Here is a 22,500-nt window from a genome sequence, read left to right as displayed (position 1 = left end):
AATCAGTACAGCTTCACATAGAGCTTGTCAGGAATGGTATATACTCGAACAAAGACCACGGTGCTGTATCATGGAATAGGAACAAACAAAGAAAAAAGTAACAATGCAAATAAAAATCCTGTTTGTTTGCCTCTTGCATAAAGACAACACAAATTAAACCGATGTATTCTCAGTCCTCCTGAGTCACCGGTCTCCATAAAAATGCAATTATTTGAAAGTATAAACATCATTACTGCAAACCTAATAAACAGCTGGACGTCTGATTAAAGAACCTTGACGAAAGGTCAAAGCACAACGTCCAATGCTCTCTCCATCTCTTTTTAACCTTTACAGCAGAATGGCTGTGGTAATGACAGCTAGACAGAGAGATAAACACTCAGTAATTACCATTTGCGTAAAGGCAGATGAGATTCATTCAGGAAGAATGACCTTTAAATATCCACTGAAACACAATCACTTAATTTTGTTCCACTGGGTCTGGGATAAAATGCCCCTACAGGACAGGGCAATACAGGGGCATTTATTACAGGGACACCTTGTAAAAGCCAGTCCTGATTTCCCTAACTGTAGTTCTAGTCATCTTTTTTTATTAGTTCCACTTTCTGATGTTATGGTAGCTGAACATATATACAGTATGGTGACACACTACTGTTCAGAAGTTTGGGGTTGGTATGATTTTTAAAAGTTTTTGAGAGAAGTCCCCCCAAGGCTGTATTCATTTGAACAAAAATACAATACAAACTGAAAATTTGTGAAATATAATTTGATCTGTTTTATATTTTAATGTTATCTATTTTAATGCTGAATTTTCAGCATCATTACTCCAGTCTTCAGTGTCAGATGATCCTTCAGAAATCATTCTAATATGCTGATTTGCTGCTCAAGAAACATTTATTATTATTATCAATGTTAATATCTTTGTGGAGTCCATGCTAGATTTTTTTTCCATTATTGTTTTGATGAATAGAAAGTTAAAAAAGAACAGCATTTTTTTTTAATATAAATCTTTAGCAACATTACAAATGTCTTTACTGTCACTTTTGATCAATTTAAAGGTATTAATATATTTATAAAAAAAAAAAAAAAAATCATACAGATGCCAAACCGCCTCAAAGGGATACTCCACCCAAAAATGAAAATTCTGTCATCATTTGCTCACCCTCAAGTTGTTGCAAACCTGTATGAGTTTCTTTCTTCTGCTGAACACAAAGGAAGATATTTTGAAGAACGATTGGAACCAAACAGTTGTTTGGGACCATTGACTTCCATAGTATTTTTTTTTTTTTCTACTATGGAAGTCAATGGTGCCAAACAACTGTTTGGTTCCAATCGTTCTTCAAAATATCTTCCTTTGTGTTCAGCAGAAGAAAGAAACTCATACAGGTTTGCAACAACTTGAGGGTGAGCAAATGATGACAGAATTTTCATTTTTGGGTGGAGTATCCCTTCAAGAACACAAAGAGCTGATGACTGTTTCTCATCAAGAATTCATTGTACAATAAAGAGAATTTACATAGTGCAGTGTATATATATATATATATATAATATACACACTATAAATTGAGAGTAGAAGGAAGGATAGATACACAGACTGGGAAACAAACTCAGACTGACAGACGTTTAAAATGTAGTTACACAATGAAGAAACATCATTTTCCATCATATTTCCGTTTGAAGCGCTACCTTACATGACGACACAACAGATCAGTGAATTGAACAAAATTATAAATATCTGTATATATATGTGCATGTATGAATGTGTCTCTCTATATATAAGATTCACCATCTAATTGTTACAATTATAGTGCAAGATTTGCTTGCTAAGTTAGCGCAATAAACATCACATCTAGGACACTGTAATATGGTGGAAATATCACATTTGCTCATCTGTGTAATGTGTGTATATATATATATTCTTCCATTCACTTCCCGAAGAAATCCAATAAAAGAGTCAAATATTTTTCAGTAAAACATTAAAATACAGTATATTTATATAAACCAGAAGCTAAAATGGACATTATAGACCTGCATGCACAAACTTATCATCTGACCATAAATGATAATTCTGTACCAATCCAGATTTGAAGTTTATGTTCAACACGGTACAAGATCATGCCGGGTTTTGGCAGCTTTAAAGTACTGCTTGTCAATACTACTGTAAAGTTAACTCCCCTTCACACTCATTTCAAAAGATCAACATAAAGAATGAAGAATTCACTGGCCATATGCTATGCTAACAGATCAAAATACGTTTCATGTATACTAACACCAGTGGACACTGCAATACAAGTGAAAGTCATGGCCAAATGTCTGCAATTAAACAGATTACATTTTTTTTATATAATCTTTATATTAACCTTCTTTGACAAAGGCCAAAAAAAAAGCTAAAAACTCCTGTTATTGGTCTTCAATGCCTCATGTAATAAAAGACAAATAAAACGTACATCTTAACCATTTAAAAAAGAATGAGTTCAATTCAGTATTATCAACGTTGATATGAGGATGAAAAGTTAACTTTCTAGCGCGTTTGCACGCTTGTGGCTATGCCTGTAAAAACTGAAAAGAAAAGAATTGGCTCGGAGAGAGAAAAGGGCTCTAGCACCTAAGCACATTATATACATGACAATTAATTTTCCCTATGTAAATAACATAAAAAAACTAAACGTTGGAAACCTAAGCATTTCGGCAGGTGTCCATATCTGAGATTGCTGAGGCTGCAAACCCTTCTCTCATGGGTGAGGGATGATCGGAGCTCAACTCCATGTCCAGAGTGAGGGATTCTGGGGGGGTTTAATAAAAACACCATTAAACAGAAGTATTATGAGACATTACAATGTCTGAAAAAAAAAATACTGTATGCATAGGTGCATTCACGCCATCTTGTAATTACCATAATTACAAAATCTCAACCTGTAAAATGCGCTAACATTCTCGTAAAACACACAATTACAACTTGTAGGCTAGAAATTTTCAGAGAGCTCCTATTTGTGCCACGTGACCACTGTAGATTCATTTAGGCTTTGACAGTGTTGGCATAAAAATGCAGAATTTCCCAGTCCAGGAATCAATGTCACTTGTCATCTCGAAATTATGGTAATTATGACAAGGCGTTAACATGCAGCACATATTGAGAAAGCTGTTGAAATTAATCATGTGACTCACCGAGAGGTCCCGGATTGGCCTCCGTGGCTTCATTGTGCATGAGAGAATCGAGTGTACGAGGGGACATCGGGAACAAATCACTTGTGTTGCCAGAGTTAGTCCTGCAAAAGAAAGGCAGCGTACATTAGACATGACACACACGCAATCATTACGTCTACCATCACATATAGACATCATGATTTGGAAAGATCTGAAAGTTCATTCACCACATCATGAGTTAACCTTCACTCCAATATTCACATGTATCATAAACACACAACTTACCAAAACACACACATACCCACACTCAAAGTCACACACATGAGCATCACTTGCGTAATATTAGGTAACTAAAAGGGATTGTTCGCCCAAAAAAATGAAACCTCATGTCGTTCCAAACCTGAATTACTTTTTTTAATACTGTGGAGAATTAAATATATTTTGACAAATGTCTCAGTGTCTTTTTGTCCATCCAATGGAAGCCAGTGGGCTCCAAAGTTGTCATGCGGTTGGAACCACATAAAGGTGAGCAAATGATGGACTTTTCTTTTTAGGGTGAACTATAACTTTAAGAGATTTTTGACAACTCAGTCAGGTGTTAGAGGCAGTGGATTCAACACAGTGCACTGAAAATGTATATTACTACATAGTTGACAAGCTGTGATGTAATGTGAATCTGGAGTTGGAGTTGTTGCTTGTCCACTTTTATTTCCCCGTCCTTTTTACCTGAGCCGTGAATGCTATCGGAGTATTATGGAAAAGCTAGTGTACTAACATTACATTTTTGCCATTCATGTTTGAAAAAAATTATAATAATAAATTGTGAGAATACATGGCTACTTTAGAATGGCCATTGATAGAGGAACATGCTATGCTTTTTAGTTTTTTATAGGTGGCTGAATTTACTGAATAAATACTGACATATTGTATATCATAGCCTACTTAAAATCTGACCTCTTCTATGGTGCTCTGCTCGGCTACCCATTGAAGCATCAAGTCTTTATCTGGCGAATGGTTTACCAGAGGGCAAAGTTCACCCATGCCTATTTGTTAACACTACAAACAGCTCATACGGGCAGTTTGTTTTGGTAAAGCTGCATTTCTACACTATTTCCTGCTTGTGTTGAGGCAAGAGAACAAGCTCAAAACCTCTGAACCTGAAGTCTGCACTTAAAACACTAGCAGAGGTGCAGATTGCAGAAGTCTGATCCAACGGCAATGGAAAAGCTAAGAGTTCATACTTCTGGGTAAGTGGTCATGAACTCACAAACGATACATCAAATGATACAAATGTCAAACTAGTATTTTCAGATCACTCAAGACATTTAGTTGTTGATCATGTCTAGTATGTCAGGCTAATGGAAAATTAAACCAGGCGTTGTTAATTTCATGGGATCGATACTTGCTGTGTGTATTTTCTGTCTAGAGGAGATCTCAAACAAAAGTGATCCTAAAAACACTTGTTTTGCTCTAATTTCGGTTTAACCAGAGTAATTTAAAACAAAAGGTGGTAAAATTTCACATCAAATGTTATATCAATATACCTGTCCTGAGATGCAGGCTGCCCAAGAACAACATTATCAGACTTAAAAAACATTAGGCAATAGACACACATGCTACGTTCTGCTCATATTGCAAGTATGAGAAAGGGTATAAGAGTTGTGATGGAGCTTTAAAGTATTTTTTACACTAAACCATATTAGACTTTGTAAGTGTTTTTCCAGAAACACTTTCTCACGCCAATACCATTTCCGGAGAAATCACTGTCAAAGATAAAAGAGCACTTTAAAAAGATTGTCAATAAAAGTTTAAGCCAAAAACTTGTTTTTCTTCCTGGATCATTAAAAGCCCTGACTATCTTACAGCATCCCGAGCAAACGCTAGATGATGTGGTCATTTATTACCACACAAGGAAAGAACATCTCCAAATTTGACATTTCATTTGTTCAGATTTTGACTGCTTCTTTAACCTGGAGTCTCATAAAATGTGAATTTGCTAATAGAGATGTAACCCATTGGGGAAGTTATGTCAGCTATTGTTGAATTCTATCCTGAAAAAAAATGTGAAAAAACTCTGAGCACAAACGAGTGCAGATAATATTCTTGCAGAAGCTGAGGTTTGGTTAGCATGGTCCAGTTAGCCTCTTTTGGTAGATGAGATGTTACAACTAACTTTCTCCATTGACAGCCATTCAGAAGTAGCAAGCAATGTATGTTTTTTGCAAGCAAAACATTAATCACAAAGTATATAATTAATGTTAAATAATGTGATAAAACTGTAAATCTCCAGATGGTCCTGTGGCCGGCAAAAGAGCCACAGGTAGGCCTATTATGGACCTCACTGGTTCAGAAATACAGTGTGATGTGATATAAACAGTGACAACAGTTATGAGTGGATGTGCTACATCTAGTGAGGTCATTTGTGTGGTTGTTGCTCAGTCTCCTTGTCTTCTCTCTCCCCTATCTTGCCACATTCAGGTTGTCAAAGCCTTCTAAGAGACAGTTCTCAACGTCCATCACTGTTACTTTTACTGATATTTTGGGTTGAAATTGTGTTTTCATCATTTTGGGGATACATTGAAATTTTCTGTGGACACGGACATTATAAGGGTCACATGTGTGACATGAGTCTCGAAGACATCATTGTTTAACGTACTGAGGGACCAAACCATTTATACATCACATAAAATGCAACAATCATAGCACTCTCCTCTAAGGGGGAAAATAGAAAAAACTGGAAGATGGGGAAAAGAAATGAATATGGGAGAGAAGGTAAACACTTTTTTAGTGCAAATATTTTACATACTGATACAGAAGTTAGCTTGTGACCTTAATTAAAAAAAATCCCATGTCTACTGCAGAACTAGTTCACCAACACAAAACTGAGATTCAGAGACATGAACAACAGCCATTCCAGCCTTTTAACTTGTACAAAAGTTCCAGTGACATCCAGACCTCTTGTTATAAAGGGATGAAGTGAGTAAACAGAAACCCTTGGTCAAGCTCTAGAGATGTTAAAAGGAATGATCTATGTTAGCAGACAACTACAGGAGTGTGTTTGACCACAAACATTCACGTCTCATACACACACATAGAGCAGCTCCCTAGTGCCTACCCAGGGAAGCCGTTCCCAAACAGCTCACTGTCCGGGAAGTCCATGAAGACAGAAGGACACCTATGGAGAGAGGTCAGTTTATAGCCTGCCTAACACACGCACACACACACACACGCACACGCGTACATACATGACCTCCAGTAAATCCAACCCCTCTACAAAGACAGAAAGCATTTGTGATTCAAGTAAGACTGAGTTTGAAGCAGCTTTTATTCCATCCAAATGTTTTTCTTGTAGCCAAGCATGTTACCTAAAATGGCATTTACATTTTGATGTATTACAGTTTATATACCATGTCCATTAACCATTGCTCCCATTATCTTAAAGTCAACATAAAAAACATTCAAAAATCTGGTGCCGTTTCAGAGGCAGAGCAAGTTATATTTTTGAAAGTCTAATATGGATATAAATATAGGAATATGAAACATTACAAAAGACATTTGGAATAATCTACACTGAAAACAAGGAATTGTTCAAAATATCATCCAGGAACGTATATTAAGGTAAATAGCGTCAATTGTTATTTCATGTTAACAGTGGAAATTTATTTCTTCATTTTGATTTTTTTTTAAATTAGATTTCTACATTATTCTTTTTTAAATTTAAAAACTCTAAGTTCTGAAATCAAAGTGTTTACACAACAGTTCACCTCAAGTTGTGCGCTTAATACATGTTAATGACAACAGTAAGCCTGAACCTCCTTTAATTAGCTGTTTTGTTGATCATGTGCTTTTTAAAGCATGGTTTCTCTCTCTTTCTGTCTTCTTGTGCAAGATTGTGGTTTAAAGGATGGTGTGAAGGGTCCTTGGAGGATTCAGTAGTGGCTACATCCCTGATCCATGTTGAAAAGAAAACTGAGAGGAGTACTTTGCATGTGCTCCTGCCTGAAGAGTCACCAGAGATTTCAAAGTTTACAAGAGGACAGAGAGAGAAAACAGAGACTACAGCAAGATCAATCATTCACACACACACATACTGAGGTGAGGAGGAAAGGAAAGCTACTTACGGGGTGACACAGATGAACTTGGTCTTCAGGTAGGGCTGAATTACTAAAAGAAAAACGATCGCCGTGTTATTAAACAGGGAGAGTGAATAGGATTTTTGATTAATAGGAAGTTCAAAAGAAAATAAATAACAATAACAATGTAAAAGTCTTCACTGTCACTTTTGATCAATTTATTGTGTCCTTTATGAATACAAGCATTTCATTTCATACACTACCATTAAAAAAAACTGGGATCAAAATAACCAAAGAATAAAATCATGCTTTTGTATTCTCTCTCCTCTTATTCTTAGATGATTTCCTCAAAGGGAGAACGTTTCTGGTAAACCACACCCTTTCAGTGCACTTCCAATACAAAAATAGTCTCCAAGATAAATGAGAATGAAATGAGACACACTTTTGCCAAGCAACAGACCGATGTTATTCTAAGCCAGAATGAATTCTATTCCCGCAAAGGACACTCACCACATCCAGGGTCAGGGAATTCAGTATCAGGCTGGGCCTCGGGGCGGCAGTACTTGCCAAACGCCTCCTCTTTGGGGATTTCGGGGTAGAGGTAGACCAGCGGCGAGACGAGGATGTTGGTGGCATCCATGATCTTGTAGCCCATGATGATCTCAGCGAAAGACATGCTGTTGAGCTGCTGCTTAGTGTACGGTTCAACTGACTGGATCTGGGTCTTACCTGCACATACAAACAGGAGCACAAATGCTTCACATATTCAACTATACAACTACAGAAAAATGAAATAAAGCAAAAACATGTATGAACAAAAGTATAAAACTTTTATTTCAACATTGACTTGGTACCGAAGTACTGACACTTTTGACATGTACATGGCAATGCATTCACCATTGATGTCCTTCTCAACCCAGGTGAAGGTAATTCCTCCCTCTTTGCTGCTTTCACTGAAGCGTAGCAGGAATGTCCCAGGAGGCTTTGGACTCAGGATTGCCCTCTCTCTCTCTTTACTGATGAAGCCCATAATATACCTGACGCACACAAGAGCTTGATGTAACCACCCAGGCAGTGATTGATGTAATGAACTATAAATACCGCATGGATGCACACAACGAGTGCAGCAGGAGTTCTCACCCTTCATTCCATAGAGCCAAAATATATTTCTTCACTAGGTCAATAATGTTGTCTAGCCACACCCAGAATGAGAAACCTTTTCCTGCCATGTTCTCCTGCGAATCACAAACAGAAACAGAACAGCAATGTTTACGGAAATCTGATGGTTTGATTTGCTCTAAAATGAACTCAGGACAAGGAACAAAAAGTTGTTATAGAAACATACTTTGCAGAACTTGGCCCATGTGATTTGGCAACCGGAGTAGTTTACACACGGACCTACACAAAATCAGAAATGCGTAAGTAAACAGAGATGCACAAAGAATGTTAAGATATATACTGTATTACCACACAGAGAGAGAACGAGAAAAATAGTTTTGGGTCAGTAAGATTACTTTTTTTAAATAAATGCCTACTTTTATTCAGCAAAGATACAAACGATAAGGTGACTGTAAAGACTATTTCAAGAGTTCACCCCTACATATAATCAGATATAGTAAAAACTGTGCATATTTGGGGTGCTGTCTGAGGTGAGGTGAGGTTTCCAAGCTCGGCCCGAACTCAAGAGTTCCCCGTACTTGTTCATTTCCTATTATCACCGTATTTACAGATTACAATCTGTTTTGTAAAAAGCGCTATATAAATAAAGGTGACGTGTCTTGACTTGACCGTGCTCCTCTCGAATAATGTTAATAAAACATCATTTCATGCTGTTAATTTGAAGGAAAATATATGTAAACACAAAAATATGAAGCAGCACAGCTGTTTTAAGCATTATTAATAATAATAATATTAATAAATGTTTCTTGTGCCTCAAATCATCGTATTAGAATGATTTCTGAAGGATCATGTGACACTGAAGTAATGATGCTGAAAATTCAGCTTATAAAATTGTAAAAAATTATTAAATATATTCAAATAGAAAAGTTATTTTAAATTAAAATAGTAATATTTTAAAATATTATATCATTGTATTTTTGATCAAATAAATGCAGCCTAGGTGAATATTAGAGACTTATTTAACAAATCTTGCCGACCCCAAACCTTTGATCTGTAGAGCATGTTCAGAGGCACATTTCAGCAATTTAAAATCATGTGATCAATAATACAGAAACCACTGATTTTGTATATATACACATACATATACAATACATATATATAGGCATAACAATTTGAGAGAAAAGTTTCTTTTTTTTGGTCAAAATCCTCCAGCATATTTATTTATTTACTGTTTATTTATTTCCAGGTTTAAATAACACACACACATACCCAAAAGTTTCTCTGCAAGTGTGGTGAGCTGCTCAATGGTAAGTCCTCTTTTGGTTGTGGATGAAAACTGCCAGCTGAGCACCTCTGCCACCTGATCCCACGTTCCCACTGGAGGTTTGGTGAAGAAATTCACATTCTGTGAAAAAAAGGGGGGGAAATATTATACTGAAAAACCTCCTGTGCTAACAGTAAGTATGTCTTGCTGTGGATCCATTTCAAACCTTGGGATGGTTGGTCAGCATGTTGTACCACAGGATGGACGCCCATGCATTTGGCATTTGACAGATATTAGAGATGACCACCACTGGGAGAGAGTGCGTCTGGACAGAGATAAAGACATTTATTTATAATTTAGAAAAACAAATCCTATTTTTGTATTTTTGTACAGCCCACTCTGTTAGAAATCTGATTAGTGCAAATAGAGACCTGAGGTTGCATAATTATTAAGCAAACAGAGCTGAACGGCTTAAATTATCTTGTTTAACTAACCTGTGTAGGTATGTTACGTGACCCTATTGTGTCCATCCACAGAAAAGGAATGATTTTGCGTGTACTCTTATCAACTCATAATAAGCATCTAGGCAGCGCTATGTACGGTTATGGGTTTGATAAGAGACAGATAACCCAAGAACACGCTGCCTGGTAACATATTAATATCCTCCTACTGCTGGTACCATGGCAACAGCCTATTACAATGACCTTATTGGCTTTCAATACACTGAATCAATCACCAGTAGCAGTGTGATGAACTTAATCAGTAATGAGGGTTTAATAATATTATCATCTTTGATTTGATATACAGCTCAACAGTAAAGCGTCTTTGTGACAGGAATCCTGTCACGATAAGACACGTTTGACATTTTATTTTACTCTAAATTCTTGATAAAAATGAAAGAGTCATTTTTAGATTAACTAATCCAGTGCTGCTGCTGCCAGAAGTGTTTATGTGTAGCTTTTCACCTCAAGGTCGATCTTTAGTCCTTGGTGGTAGACCTCTGTCTCGAATGTGATCAGGTGAAGTTCTTCAGTCACTATCAGAGATGCCTGTAGTTCAGAGGGCAAAGCTTCGTCAATAGAAGCCCTAAATAAAATGAAAAACTGTAACAATGCTAATTATACAAATCCTTACGTCACTGTTGGTTCGACCTCCGTTGCCGCATCTCTGCTCTCGTAGAGTCTGAAAGACAGAAGAACAAGTCAGGATTATAATGCATTTCAAGCAACATCCAGTCAACAGCTGATCCAGTCTCCTTGAAGCTTGTATGGCACATTCGATGAATTATATTTTATATTAAGAAAGTTTGTTGGCACTTTATGTCCCAGGAGTTGATTCTTATGAAATAGTATATTTTAACTATGATTATCTAAAGAAAGAGTGAAATAAGCCATTTATTGAGTGTGAAAAATATGTTTTCTTGCTCACACAAATTATGACTGTCACAGTTAACAATCAATTCAGCCTCTAATAAAGTTGTTTCAAAAGTTAGTGTACTTATTTACTAAGAATAAAATAACAGCGTAGAGCTTGAGATTAAAGACATTCAATGCTGGACTAATTTAGGTTAATTTAAGTGTGTTTTAAGGGAGTTTAAATTTGGTTCAGAGGGCCAACAGTGTCCACAGTTGAAGAAACACACAAATCCAGAGAATATTCGGTTTTTAACTCAAAAAAAAAAAGAAAAAGAAATTGGCGGAATGGCTGAGCTTACCAGATGTTTGAACTCTGCTGACAGGCTGCCATTGTTGGATTCCTCCATGTTCATCACCTTCGTGTTGGTGCCAAGGATGTTGAACTTGCGTGAACTGGTGGGAAAGAAGCAGAACACTGTGTAATGCAACAACTTACAGGTACAAACAAGAGAGATACTTCCATGTACTTAAATATAATTTAATGATAGAAATTAAACTTCTACAAAATGGCTGAAATATTTATTTTACACAACTGTTTACTTAAAATAAGCTGATAATAATAATACATGAATTATCCATGAATAATGTCAAAAATCTGGCCAGCCCCAAATAAATTGGTTTATAACTACAAATAAACATGTGAAAATGGTAATGGAAATGGCATCTTTTTTAACCTCAGAACTCACCCTCGAATGGCTGCCACGTCACCTGACTCCCTGCAGGACATAGGTTGAAAAATGTTCAATTGGCATGTCAAAATACAACAAAAAATCATTTCGTTTCATAGACAGGAAATGGAACGTACTTGTCAATGCACACTTTGATTTTCAGCTGGTAATTCAACTCTGGGAATTTCACAAGTAACCTGAAAGAGAGGAGGGGGAAAAGTTCACAATTTGTGTCTAGACCTCCTTACTTTATGACTCACCTTTGTGTTTACCCACCTGACTTTGGTGGTGAACTGAACTCCTGTTTTGATGACAAGGGGTCGGTCAGGGTGCATGGGCATACAAGGCTGTCTCTCAACAACAAATGCACTGCAATTAGACAAGCGCACCACAGAAAACATCATTGATCAGATCCTGTTTCAGTAGTTTTTACAGTTAAACACACGAGTGGGTGATTTCAAACCTCTTCATAAGGTTGCGGAACAGGTCTACGATCTTCTCTTCCAGAGCAGGGCGGTGCTGAATAATTGGATCTCCTTTGTACGAGACCTTCTGTTGAAGCTCCTCCAGTTTCTTGATCTGCTGTCTTATCTGCAACTGTGACTCAGCCAAAGAGGTGATCCTGAAAGGCAAAGATTGAAAAGAAGGAATTAAGAAAGGTGGGATTCAAAAGCAGTCTGTGAACTGACTGTTTGTGTTTGTGCTGACTGTGTACCATGTCTCTAAGCGGTCCAGGCAGATGTTCGGTGGTCCTCCGATGCAAGCGATCTGCTGTCTCCTCTTCCAGTCGGCCAGTTCTTCATCGGTCAGATTTTTTTGCACAAAGTCCATGGCAGACAGCAGCCCTGCCATTTCAGTCACTATTTGCTGCAAAACAAAGAGCAAACTTTTGAACTTTTGACACATTTGTAAATGTTATGTAAAAGTAACTGGTCATTATTTTCAAGATTCCAGAAGTCAATGCCGTATTTTGTGCTGTATCTCACCCTCCTCAGCTGATCCAGAGCGCTCAGCATCTGCTCCAGCTGAGACATCTTCTGCCTGGTAGCTGCTGCCTGGCTGTTTCCATTCAGGTCCTGAGACAACTCTACATGGTGACAGATTTTAAGCGATTTTATCAGTGATTAAGACTAGTTAAGAGATTTTGGACAGCAACATGTACTCATCATACCTCCAGCACTCTTTAGAGTTTTGTAGTTGAAGTCAAAATCATCTTGCAGATTTTCCAACATCTTCATCTTCTGCTCCATATCCTGTATAGAAAGAGTAAGGGAGCTGAATGAGTGAGAGGGTGTACTCCAAAAAGGACAAAATATGAGACCCTCATTTTGTGCTCGGGGCAATATGTTAAAGGTGACCTATAATTCAAAATTGAATTTACCTTGGTATAGTCAAATAACAAGAGTTCAGTGCATGGACATGACATAGAGTGAATCTCAAACTGGACTGTTTTCGCGTTCTCATTTAATTCACGTTTATGAAAAACACCCCTGAAAAACGGTCGGTTCTCCACACAATACCGACTGTGACGCAATAGTCGGGATCATTAATATGTACGCCTCCAAATATTTGCATAATGCCAGCCCTCAATGCCAGGCGGAACTGCGCAGCCGAAGCATGGCAGTTGCTCAGTGTGGATGTACACATGAACACAAAAGTATTTTTTAGTTCCTTCATCTGAGCCTCTGAAGAAACAATGGGTTAATTTTATTTTCTCTGGAAATTTCCAAACATTTCACCGACTGTTTCCTCAACTTGGGCCAATACAGAGCTGGCCTCGGATCGAGCTACCAAGCAACACTTTCTGATGTGTAATTGTTCAAGTTCAGACAGGTAATCTTTCTCTCAAAATCGTTCAATACTCTTTATGCATCAGTAAGTCAAGCCAGTGACTATAATATCAGCTTCACATCGTTTCTTTTAGTAGGATGAAAATAATCGTATTTAAATTGTGAACAAATTATATACAGAAAGCGATCAAAGAACAATCTTTCCACACAGCGCGAGTTTATCTGGACACTTGCCAAACTCGTTATGAAATCAATGACGCACGTTACTGCACAACAAAGCTCTTACTGTATTTACATCATCGTGTTTGCATTGGGGAAAGCAGAGAGAATGCAGAAACTGCTTTGCAATGATAAGATCTTCATTCTCGCGATCAACACACTGTCATCTGCTCAATGCTCATCACGGCAACATTTTATGTGATGGGAATAGATCTAAATACTTTAAAAACATCTCACGATTCGTTAATCTCGATAGCTGTTATAGTAAAAACGTATAATAGCAGTAGTAAAAGTATTCGGGAGAGAGTTTCACATGTAATGCGTACTAGCTATTTCATATGCAAGCATGTCAGCCAATCACAGCAGTGGCCGCGGTTACACTGAATCCCACAGCAGACACGCCCCTTCAAACAGAGTGTTCAAATCAGAGGCTAAAAGCAGGCTAGGAAAAATGCCATTTATTTCTAAATTATGAATATTTTTTATCTAAAAAACATACTAACATTATAAGGGTAACCCAGGAAACATTATAAAATAATAAAAAAAAACATTCTAGGGCACCTTTAAATAAAGGCCTTTCAAACTTGGGCAATAAGGGGTTGCTAGATGGTTCGTGGAATGTATGTGTAACTCTAATTGCGAACAAAACAAACCAATGATTTTCAATTAAAGTGTGATTTGATGTACTAACCTGTACTCTCTTCCTGATGTCCTGCAGGTTGTGTTCCAGTATCTGCTGTTTTTCTGTCACCACAGTTCCTGTGGGATGGGCAACCTGGCCATCCTACAGAAGAGAAAGAAATTGGAGAAAAAGAAATCTAAATATATGTCCTTACAAAGCAGAATCCATTTCCAAGCAAAGTGTGTTTGACTTGAAATGACCTGAAAACTGGCCTGGTGAATAAAAATATAAGGATACTATGTGTATTTCAACAATGAATTTTTTTATGAATGAAATCTAGATGGAACGTTTAATAAAGTCAACTAATTTTCACTTAGTTTTCACATAGAAGTGCAACAAATCTGAAATCTCACCCATGAGTAAATACAGCATTCGTCTGTGCGTGTGTGTGTGTGTGTGTGTGTGTGTGTGTCTATACCTGCTGCACAGTGGTGGCCGTCTGCAGCAGACGCTGCTCTTCCCACAGGCAGCGGGCCACGATGCGGGCGATCTCCATGGGCTTCTCCAAATACTTGCTCTGCAGGTGCTGTTTGATGCGCCGCAGGTTGTGCTGGTACAGGACGTTGTTCTCCTGCAGGAAGCGGCTGTACTGCTGATCAATCTCACCCAGCAGGTTATGGAACACAAGCGTTGCGTGAGACTCCTTGTTGGCTGCATACGCCCTGTGGCGGACAGAAGCAAATGGCTCATGTGATAGGTAATGCACAGCTTCCTCCATTCCATGCATGCACTTGATAATTAGACGTGCCATTATTTATAGAATAAGCAACATCTAATACGGTAAGGTTCAGAAAATAAAAAATACGAACCCTGGGTTATATTGCAGTTCGATAACCAAGTCTTTTCGAGCATGTATAACTTCAAACTAGGATAGGGTTTTAGTTAGTGGATGGCCAATATGAGTTTAATGTATATTTATATATGATTCCAGGCCTATGCTAACTAAAGCTTTATTCAGATATTTGTATTTGTCTAAAGATGTCAAATTGCAAAAATGGACAAATAGTGAGTATTCTGAAAGTCCCATGTAGTCTTGTGCAGGTGTGTGACAGTGCAGCTTGCACATGACACATGATCTCACTTGTTCTGCTGTTAGCAAAAATTCCAAACTGCTGACCTCATCCAGCAGCAAAGAAACAAGTCATCGCTCTATCCACTACGCAAGAAATTCAAAAAGATCAGGATAATATCCTAGCACCAAAAAAGCAATGAGCAGACTAAAATTTTGGATATATAATGTCTAACGGCTAGTTCAGTCGCTTTAGCCTTTGCCAATTTAGCATTGTACACATTTGCACATTTTCCAGTGCCAACAAGGGCCCTGCATAATATCCAATTATGTGCCTAAGGTACTAAGCAATATGACAAAAAATGTTATAATCATGGTCCGAGTCATTTGATATTAAGCTATATGGTATATATTTTGTTTTGCAGTTATTTGCAGGAAATGGAGTGGGAAAAAAAATAACCATGTGGTAAAAAAAAAAAAAATTATAATCCAGTAAATTAAATACTTAAATGCGTATTGCTTTCCTTAATTATTTTTTCCTCTTGATGTGCACAAACTAAAACAGGTAGGATTATTCATATAACAAATAAATAAGGTTGGAATCAGTGCAAAAAATGTTTTATATTTCATTACTCTTTTGTAAATAACATAACAGTTTTTTTCCACAGGTATCTATCTACTCTGGTATAAAAAAATACATCAAAATCTATTGGTTCTTTACTGTCAAACAGTACCGTCAAACAACCCAGCCATATATGTGCCACGCTTATTTTAGCTTCTCTTTGACAACTGCAAATTGAATGATATCACGTAACGGGTGAGGACTGTTTCTCTATATCTACATAAACAATGGTTGGTTTACAAGCACAACAATCGCCACCAGTCTTTGACCTTAAGTTTTTATCAATAAATTACTGGCTTCCTTATACCACTGATGTTTGTCCCTTTGTGTGCTCAAACAAACGATCCATTCAGAAAGTTCTATGACACTGCCAGTAATGGCATAAACCAAACATGCCTAGGGCTAATTGTTTTGTTGTGTGTTTACTTCAATAACACTAACTAAAGAGATTGAGTGCATGAGATGGCCATGTGAAGGACAAAGACTTTGGAATTTCCAACAAACAGCACAAAATTTTCCAAAAAAGCAATATTCAGTTTAGAAAAATTCAAAAGAAAGGGAAAGAGACATTAATCAATTAAAATAAAAAGCAGTATGCATTAAAGCAGTGTTTCTCAACTGGTGGGTCACAGGACCGTTTTGACCGGCTTCTCGAACAAGAAAAAAAAAAAAAAGTAGGGCGGGACTTGATTTTGTCCACTGGTAATTGACTGAATCATTGTCATTGCCATATTGCTGTAATCTCATGTAAGTGACAGGTTGTCCCTCGCGCCAGTAAACACATCTTCAGAGAAGAGGAGTGATGTCACTGCAGGGGGGGAGGGGAAGTTAGTTATTTTGATTAAAGATTACAAGGTCACATGAATTTAATAAAAAATGATGTGCACGGATAAATCATTTATAATAAACGCTGCAATAATCCAATTGTCAATTTTGATTTTAAGGTGACCTTAAAGAGATACATCTCAGCTTCAGCATTATATCACTTACACTTAATACACCACGACTCAAAGGTTCTTTAAGTGCAATGCTGTCCCCTAGGGACTCCTCAGAGGTATTGAAAGGGGGTATGGGATAGCCTACTTCACTAGTTCAGTAACTAAATGTACTGACACAATTTAATTTTCTTGACTACATTTACCTCTCCATTTAAAGATGCATGCTGTGATACAGAGACTGAGAAGATGAAACCGGACATGAGTCATTTCAGAGTGACATGTTATAGTCCACAACAGAATCATAAAGAAGCCATTCACACTGATGCTGTGAAAAAACTCAGAAAACAAAAATGGCACTGGTTCGTGTTATTGTTCACAGCAGACTTTCCTGGATCACTTTTACGGGAAGAGGAATGACATCACCACAGATGATTCTAAGAATAAGGAAGTTGTAGGAAACTCAGAAGCGAAGACCAGGAGGCTTGGGTGTATCTTCAGCAGGATTCTTTATTGAGAACATGCTGTTTGACCCTGCATGCATCAAGTCTAACAGAGGGAGCTATACACTCTATTTTATAGGCATTTGAAGGGCTGACACAGTACTCAGGGGTGACATCTTTAGATCAAAGTAACAAAAGAAGAATGCAGGAAGTTACCACCGAATGTAAACTCCAGTAGACCCATCTACTATAAAAAATAATCATAATGACATTATCAAATGGTTTGAGTTCCCCCAGGTCAGGGGAACTAAGATTATGTTAACATTCGCACATAGTTTGACTCTCAATAGTAAGATCAGAGACTGGCAGAACCCCCTCACTGGAAACTCTAATCAGAAAACTGATGCCATCATGTTCATCTTGAATGCCCAATTAGGGCTGTGCGATATAGCTAAAAAATGTATCACGATATAATGTAATTATTGACATTTTTTATAACCTTTTTCTTTTTCTTTTTTAAAGACAAGTAGAAAAGTTTGAATTTAACCCACTATTTTTTTTTTTTTTTTTTATCCACATTATTAAGGCAAACAACAAATTATATTATTTTTAGCAGTCAAAAACTAAAATAAAATATAAACAAAACAACTTATTTATGTCTTATATTAAGATAAAAAAAAGTAGAAAATCCCAGAGAAATTTCCTTAATTTAAAAAATATATATATTTATTAAAAGAAAATTTATTTTAAATAAGCCAAGCTTGAGTTTTCCTACATTTTGAAACTTTTAGTTTTATAAATGGGGGTAATCTTTGAAGGATGAACAAATAATGTTTTGGTCATCACATTAAAAATAACACTTAACTATGATAATATTTTAGTTTTGAAGTGCTGGAAAAAGATGTGTGATGCGCTTAGAGCATTTTACTATTCCTGCCAAATGGTTAACTTACAGTTAGTGTTACTACATTAAATCCATGGTGAATGTTGCTGATCTGTGGACTTAAATAGCCTATAAATAGTTCATTCATGGCATAATGTTTCTCCTGGTTTCCACGTCAGCGCTGTTTGATCCGTTAATAACGGAGAAATGTGAATGCTTCTCACTAGATCTCGCAGCGATGTTATTACTTCAGCGGCGAATTCAAATGCTCAAATGCCTACTTTACTGGATCTCTTAGCGTTTCGTTCCGCTTTCATTACGTTTGCCATTTGATGTTGGGCAACGGTGTGGTGGTCACGCCAGCGATGTGCGCCCATTTTAATGAAAATATCAAACATTTTTTATATCGTTACCGTCCGACAATGGTGTACCGTCGATAAATACAGATACCGTTTTATTGACCAGCCCTATGCCCAATACAATGTAGTTCAACTTAGTTTTTCATGTGATGTTATGTCAGGACATAGGATCAGCAGATCTCAAACAGATTCTTAAATTTGTATTCCCACAAAGTCCACTACCAAACACAATATTTAGGAATGTGGTCAATAACTCTTCTCTTGGGATCAGAAAGTCTGTTGGCTTTAAAATCATTCTGCGAGAAGCAATCACCAGGAACGGACTCTTTCAAACTAGCACTCTTAAAAGTCAGCATGAAAATAATATTCACTCTTTCTATTTTGTAAATGCATGTTATGGATCTTATTGTGAACCGACAAACCTAAAACGTATCTTAACACCATAGTAAACAGGACTTAAATGTCTTCTCGATCTGCAGACCTCTCTGGGGACAAATGTCGAATTTCTCCAATCATTTAGCCCGCTTAAACTCCGCCCCTCCAGAGTTGACCGCAAACTCGCACTCATTTTTACACTAAATACCACGCTAAATACAACTGATGCATACAATCAAGTCCCTCCGTGCTACATTGTTTTCTTTTTCGATAATCCGTTAAACTCGGATGTACATCCCAACACGGAAAAGATCTGTCGCTACTTCAGTTTTATCGCAACTTTAAAAATGCACAAAAATAATCAAAACAAATGTTAAATCTTGCAGCTCAAAAAAGCAGACCTCCAGACAGCTGATGTCCTTATCTATTATGTCATATCCTGTCTACTGCCGGCAACTCACCAGTCCTGGCTCTCGATCCAGGGGGCCAGGAACTGCCGCAGCTCCATGGGGAAGCTGTCACTGTACAGGTGATACAGCTGCTCCAGATACCGCGTCTCCAACTGCTGTAACTGATTCCACTGGGCCATGTTGACCTGCAGGACAGAAAGAGAGAGGGAACTGAGAACTCATTTGACACCAGGAAACAAAAGCAAACAAAACTGGTCCGTTCAGCTTGTCAAGATTTCTGTTCCTTGTTCCTTCCTCATAAACAGTTCAAAACAAAGGCGAAATCAAAGAGTGATAGTACCTCAGCGGCTGTTGAAAACAGACATAAATATCACATATCAAGGTCTGCAATATAGAATACTGCTTTTATATGCAGTTACATTCACAAAAAGAATACCTAGCAGATGAATGTTTGGACGACAGTCTTTGCTAGCAACCCAGTCTTATCAACAAAACAGACAAACATCAGAGATGTCAAGGAAGTGAAAGGTCCCTGTCTGTTACCAGCGTGTCAAGGCCACAGAAATCAGTGGCTGTTGATCGTAAAGCAGCGAGAGCATCCGTTCAAAGAGGAAAACCTCAAAAGCCCATGGACACCGTTTCTCTCTTACCTCAATATGCTGAGGAACACACACTTACAGTTTACCACATCCACACACAGAGGTTTGTGCTGACAAACAGACTAAAAAGACCAACACCTTTTCTTTACACAATATCTCTCAGGTTTGCACGCTGAATAAGGATAGAGAGAAAAAGGACACAAGAAAAGGGAAATGCATCCTCAAGTCCGAGTGAAAAAAAGACCCGATGAACGAAACTTGACTGCTTTTCTTTATTTCACTTCTCTTTTGACTATCATTCCAATGCTGAGCAGTAAATTAGCCAAACAAGAACTGTAAAACTTATGTTTCCTTATAAAAATGTATAATTATAATGTATATAAAGTACATAAAAAATAAAAAATAATCATTTAATTATATTTAATAAATTAAAAATAATACATAAATTCTAATCCAATATTTAAATGCATACAATTTATTTATAATTAACTTATCTATTACGGTAAATACCCAAACTCATTCTTTATAGAGTATGTATTTAATAAACAACTAAAGAGACTATTTAAAATAAGTATAAATCATAACTGAAATAAAGCAAACTTACATTGTTATCCACAAAACGAATTGCAACCTTGCTCGCCATGTCTACCTGCTGTGTGCGCAATAGGGAAGTGAACAACAATATTAATGCACAGGTGAAACTATAAGAGTATGAGGTGGAGCTATCCTCCAACTTGGAACCATAGATAGGAATGCCAGACACGTCGAAAGCACTGTGGCGACAAGTGCAGTTAATAAAGTTAATAATAAATAGTTTATTTTGGCTGGATACCTGTTGCATTTATGACTGTCGTTTATCTGATAAGGTCATTTTACTGTGTAATAGAGAGTATTAGGTGGAGGGGTAGGACTTTGACCTATAGAGATAGAAATGCACAAATGCAGCATTGAACACAGACCAATTAACAATGTGACGCCTGATTAAGTTAGCCTGGTAATACCAGACTCTGCTACTTCACTTTGCTTCGTACACAGAGTCTGGGATAGCATAATAGACCAATTTCCAGCCGACGTCACAGTTACGTCACAGCGCTAGCTGGTGGCAGAACAAAGGGAAAACTGGAGGCGGTGAATACAAACCAGCACAGATTCGGCTACAAAATAAGGATCTTAAATTATTTTTCTTATTATTAAATGTCATCTTGTTGTGTTGTTGGGTGCAAGAATCAATGAAACATTAATATGCTTTATCTGCAATTTTTTATTTCTAGAAAATATTCACCTCATTAAAATTGCACCGTAATGTCACTCTTTACATTGTCGTCTTCATGGCGCTGGCTAGGCAGAACTGCGGATCGTACACACACGTCTTGCACATCACCATTCAGCACATAGTTATAGGCATCTAAAGATTTATATGCCCTCCGTTTCTCTATCAGGTTGGTGTAGAAGTCAGGCCACTCAACCGGAGGTAGCCAATCTGGTTCCGTCCGTTAAAATTAACTTTTGCAAATAACAATCGCGGTCCTGGACAGTGAGTGACCTTGCACATTAAGACAAAATCGGATTTTCTCCAGTCATTGTTAAAAACAAGCTAACAAAACTTGCAGACTTTACGTTAGTGAAGCGGCCAGAGGGATCGTTCTGCCACCACCTAAGCTCCGCCCACATAAAAACGTCACCATGTTTACCAACTGAAAATTGGAGAAGTGTTTGATATATGACGTATGTTATGCGCCGACACAGCCATCGAACCACAGACATCATGCATCGAACTCAAATCTATAAATCTACTTTTTTGATCTGTGAGTGATGTAACGTTAATAGAATGACTGCAAACGAGCAGAGAGAGAGAGAGAGAGAGAGAGAGAGAGAGAGAGAGAGAGAGAGAGAGAGAGAGAGAGAGAGAGAGAGAGAGAGAGAGAGCCCCGGCCGCGCGCGCGCACTCCCACGTCTACAAACAACACGAGCGCTGTCTTGCTCTCTCTCCCTCGCGCATATTCATAAAAATCAATCGACAAGATAGTAAGAGGTCGGAAGACCGCGGTTTCACGTGGAGCATTTGGAGATTTTTAGAGATTATAGACTCTAGGAACAACATCTCAATGAACAACATCTCAACTATAAAGGCCTGTCTCGTATAAGTTAGACGCCTATCTCAAGTACAAGCCGGTGCAGTTCGACGATTTGGGCAAATAAAAGCCCGGGCTATTATTTGAAGTTTTACGGTATTTAAGACCTGGAAAAGAAAAGAGACACTGACCTGTCAAAAGGCTCCCCAGTTTCTCGCTGACGATCGGTAATAGTTGATAAATTAAACTTTTCCCAAAGGGAGTAGGGCCACAACATCACCTCCATTCAAAATGTTTAATACACACTCTTCGTGTTCGGGCTTCAGTTTGCTAATGCCGGGAATATTCTCCACAACAGAGCGAATTGCATCCGCGTCTCCATATCAGCGGTCGTTTTCGATTTCCCTGACCTAATCTTAAAC

The 22,500-nt window shown here is 37.6% G+C and overlaps 1 protein-coding gene across 4 annotated transcripts in view; it reads right to left on the bottom strand.

The window, feature by feature from the left end:
* Positions 1-1,467: 1,467 nt before the first annotated feature.
* Positions 1,468-22,500, bottom strand: part of stat3 (signal transducer and activator of transcription 3 (acute-phase response factor)) — a 36,323-nt gene continuing 15,290 nt past the window's right edge. The window contains exons 1-24 of one of the 4 annotated variants that reach the window (XM_056235874.1): positions 20,611-20,693; positions 19,459-19,592; positions 14,790-15,033; positions 14,381-14,473; positions 12,852-12,933; positions 12,667-12,767; positions 12,396-12,547; positions 12,144-12,302; positions 11,957-12,049; positions 11,818-11,877; positions 11,699-11,728; positions 11,312-11,405; positions 10,732-10,779; positions 10,563-10,646; positions 9,824-9,922; positions 9,603-9,738; positions 8,560-8,612; positions 8,355-8,449; positions 8,112-8,251; positions 7,725-7,943; positions 7,263-7,305; positions 6,257-6,316; positions 3,163-3,263; positions 1,468-2,780 (exon numbers count right to left, since the gene is read on the bottom strand). In XM_056235874.1, the coding sequence (XP_056091849.1) occupies positions 2,674-2,780; positions 3,163-3,263; positions 6,257-6,316; positions 7,263-7,305; positions 7,725-7,943; positions 8,112-8,251; positions 8,355-8,449; positions 8,560-8,612; positions 9,603-9,738; positions 9,824-9,922; positions 10,563-10,646; positions 10,732-10,779; positions 11,312-11,405; positions 11,699-11,728; positions 11,818-11,877; positions 11,957-12,049; positions 12,144-12,302; positions 12,396-12,547; positions 12,667-12,767; positions 12,852-12,933; positions 14,381-14,473; positions 14,790-15,033; positions 19,459-19,592; positions 20,611-20,649 (2,466 nt within the window). In that variant the 5' untranslated portion in view covers positions 20,650-20,693 and the 3' untranslated portion in view covers positions 1,468-2,673. Of the gene's footprint in view, positions 2,781-3,162; positions 3,264-6,256; positions 6,317-6,888; positions 7,141-7,262; positions 7,306-7,724; positions 7,944-8,111; positions 8,252-8,354; positions 8,450-8,559; positions 8,613-9,602; positions 9,739-9,823; positions 9,923-10,562; positions 10,647-10,731; positions 10,780-11,311; positions 11,406-11,698; positions 11,729-11,817; positions 11,878-11,956; positions 12,050-12,143; positions 12,303-12,395; positions 12,548-12,666; positions 12,768-12,851; positions 12,934-14,380; positions 14,474-14,789; positions 15,034-19,458; positions 19,593-20,610; positions 20,694-22,500 lie in introns of those variants that run through there. The other 3 variants (XM_056235875.1, XM_056235876.1, XM_056235877.1) reach the window with 3 other exon arrangements.

The sequence above is a fragment of the Rhinichthys klamathensis genome, unplaced genomic scaffold, assembly GCF_029890125.1.
Source record: "Rhinichthys klamathensis goyatoka isolate OS25496 unplaced genomic scaffold, OSU_Roscu_1.1 h1tg000432l_1, whole genome shotgun sequence".
In the NCBI taxonomy this organism is placed as follows: domain Eukaryota; kingdom Metazoa; phylum Chordata; class Actinopteri; order Cypriniformes; family Leuciscidae; genus Rhinichthys; species Rhinichthys klamathensis.
The sequence above is the reverse complement of the archived record's forward strand: the minus strand, read 5'-3'. Positions and strand labels throughout refer to the sequence as shown.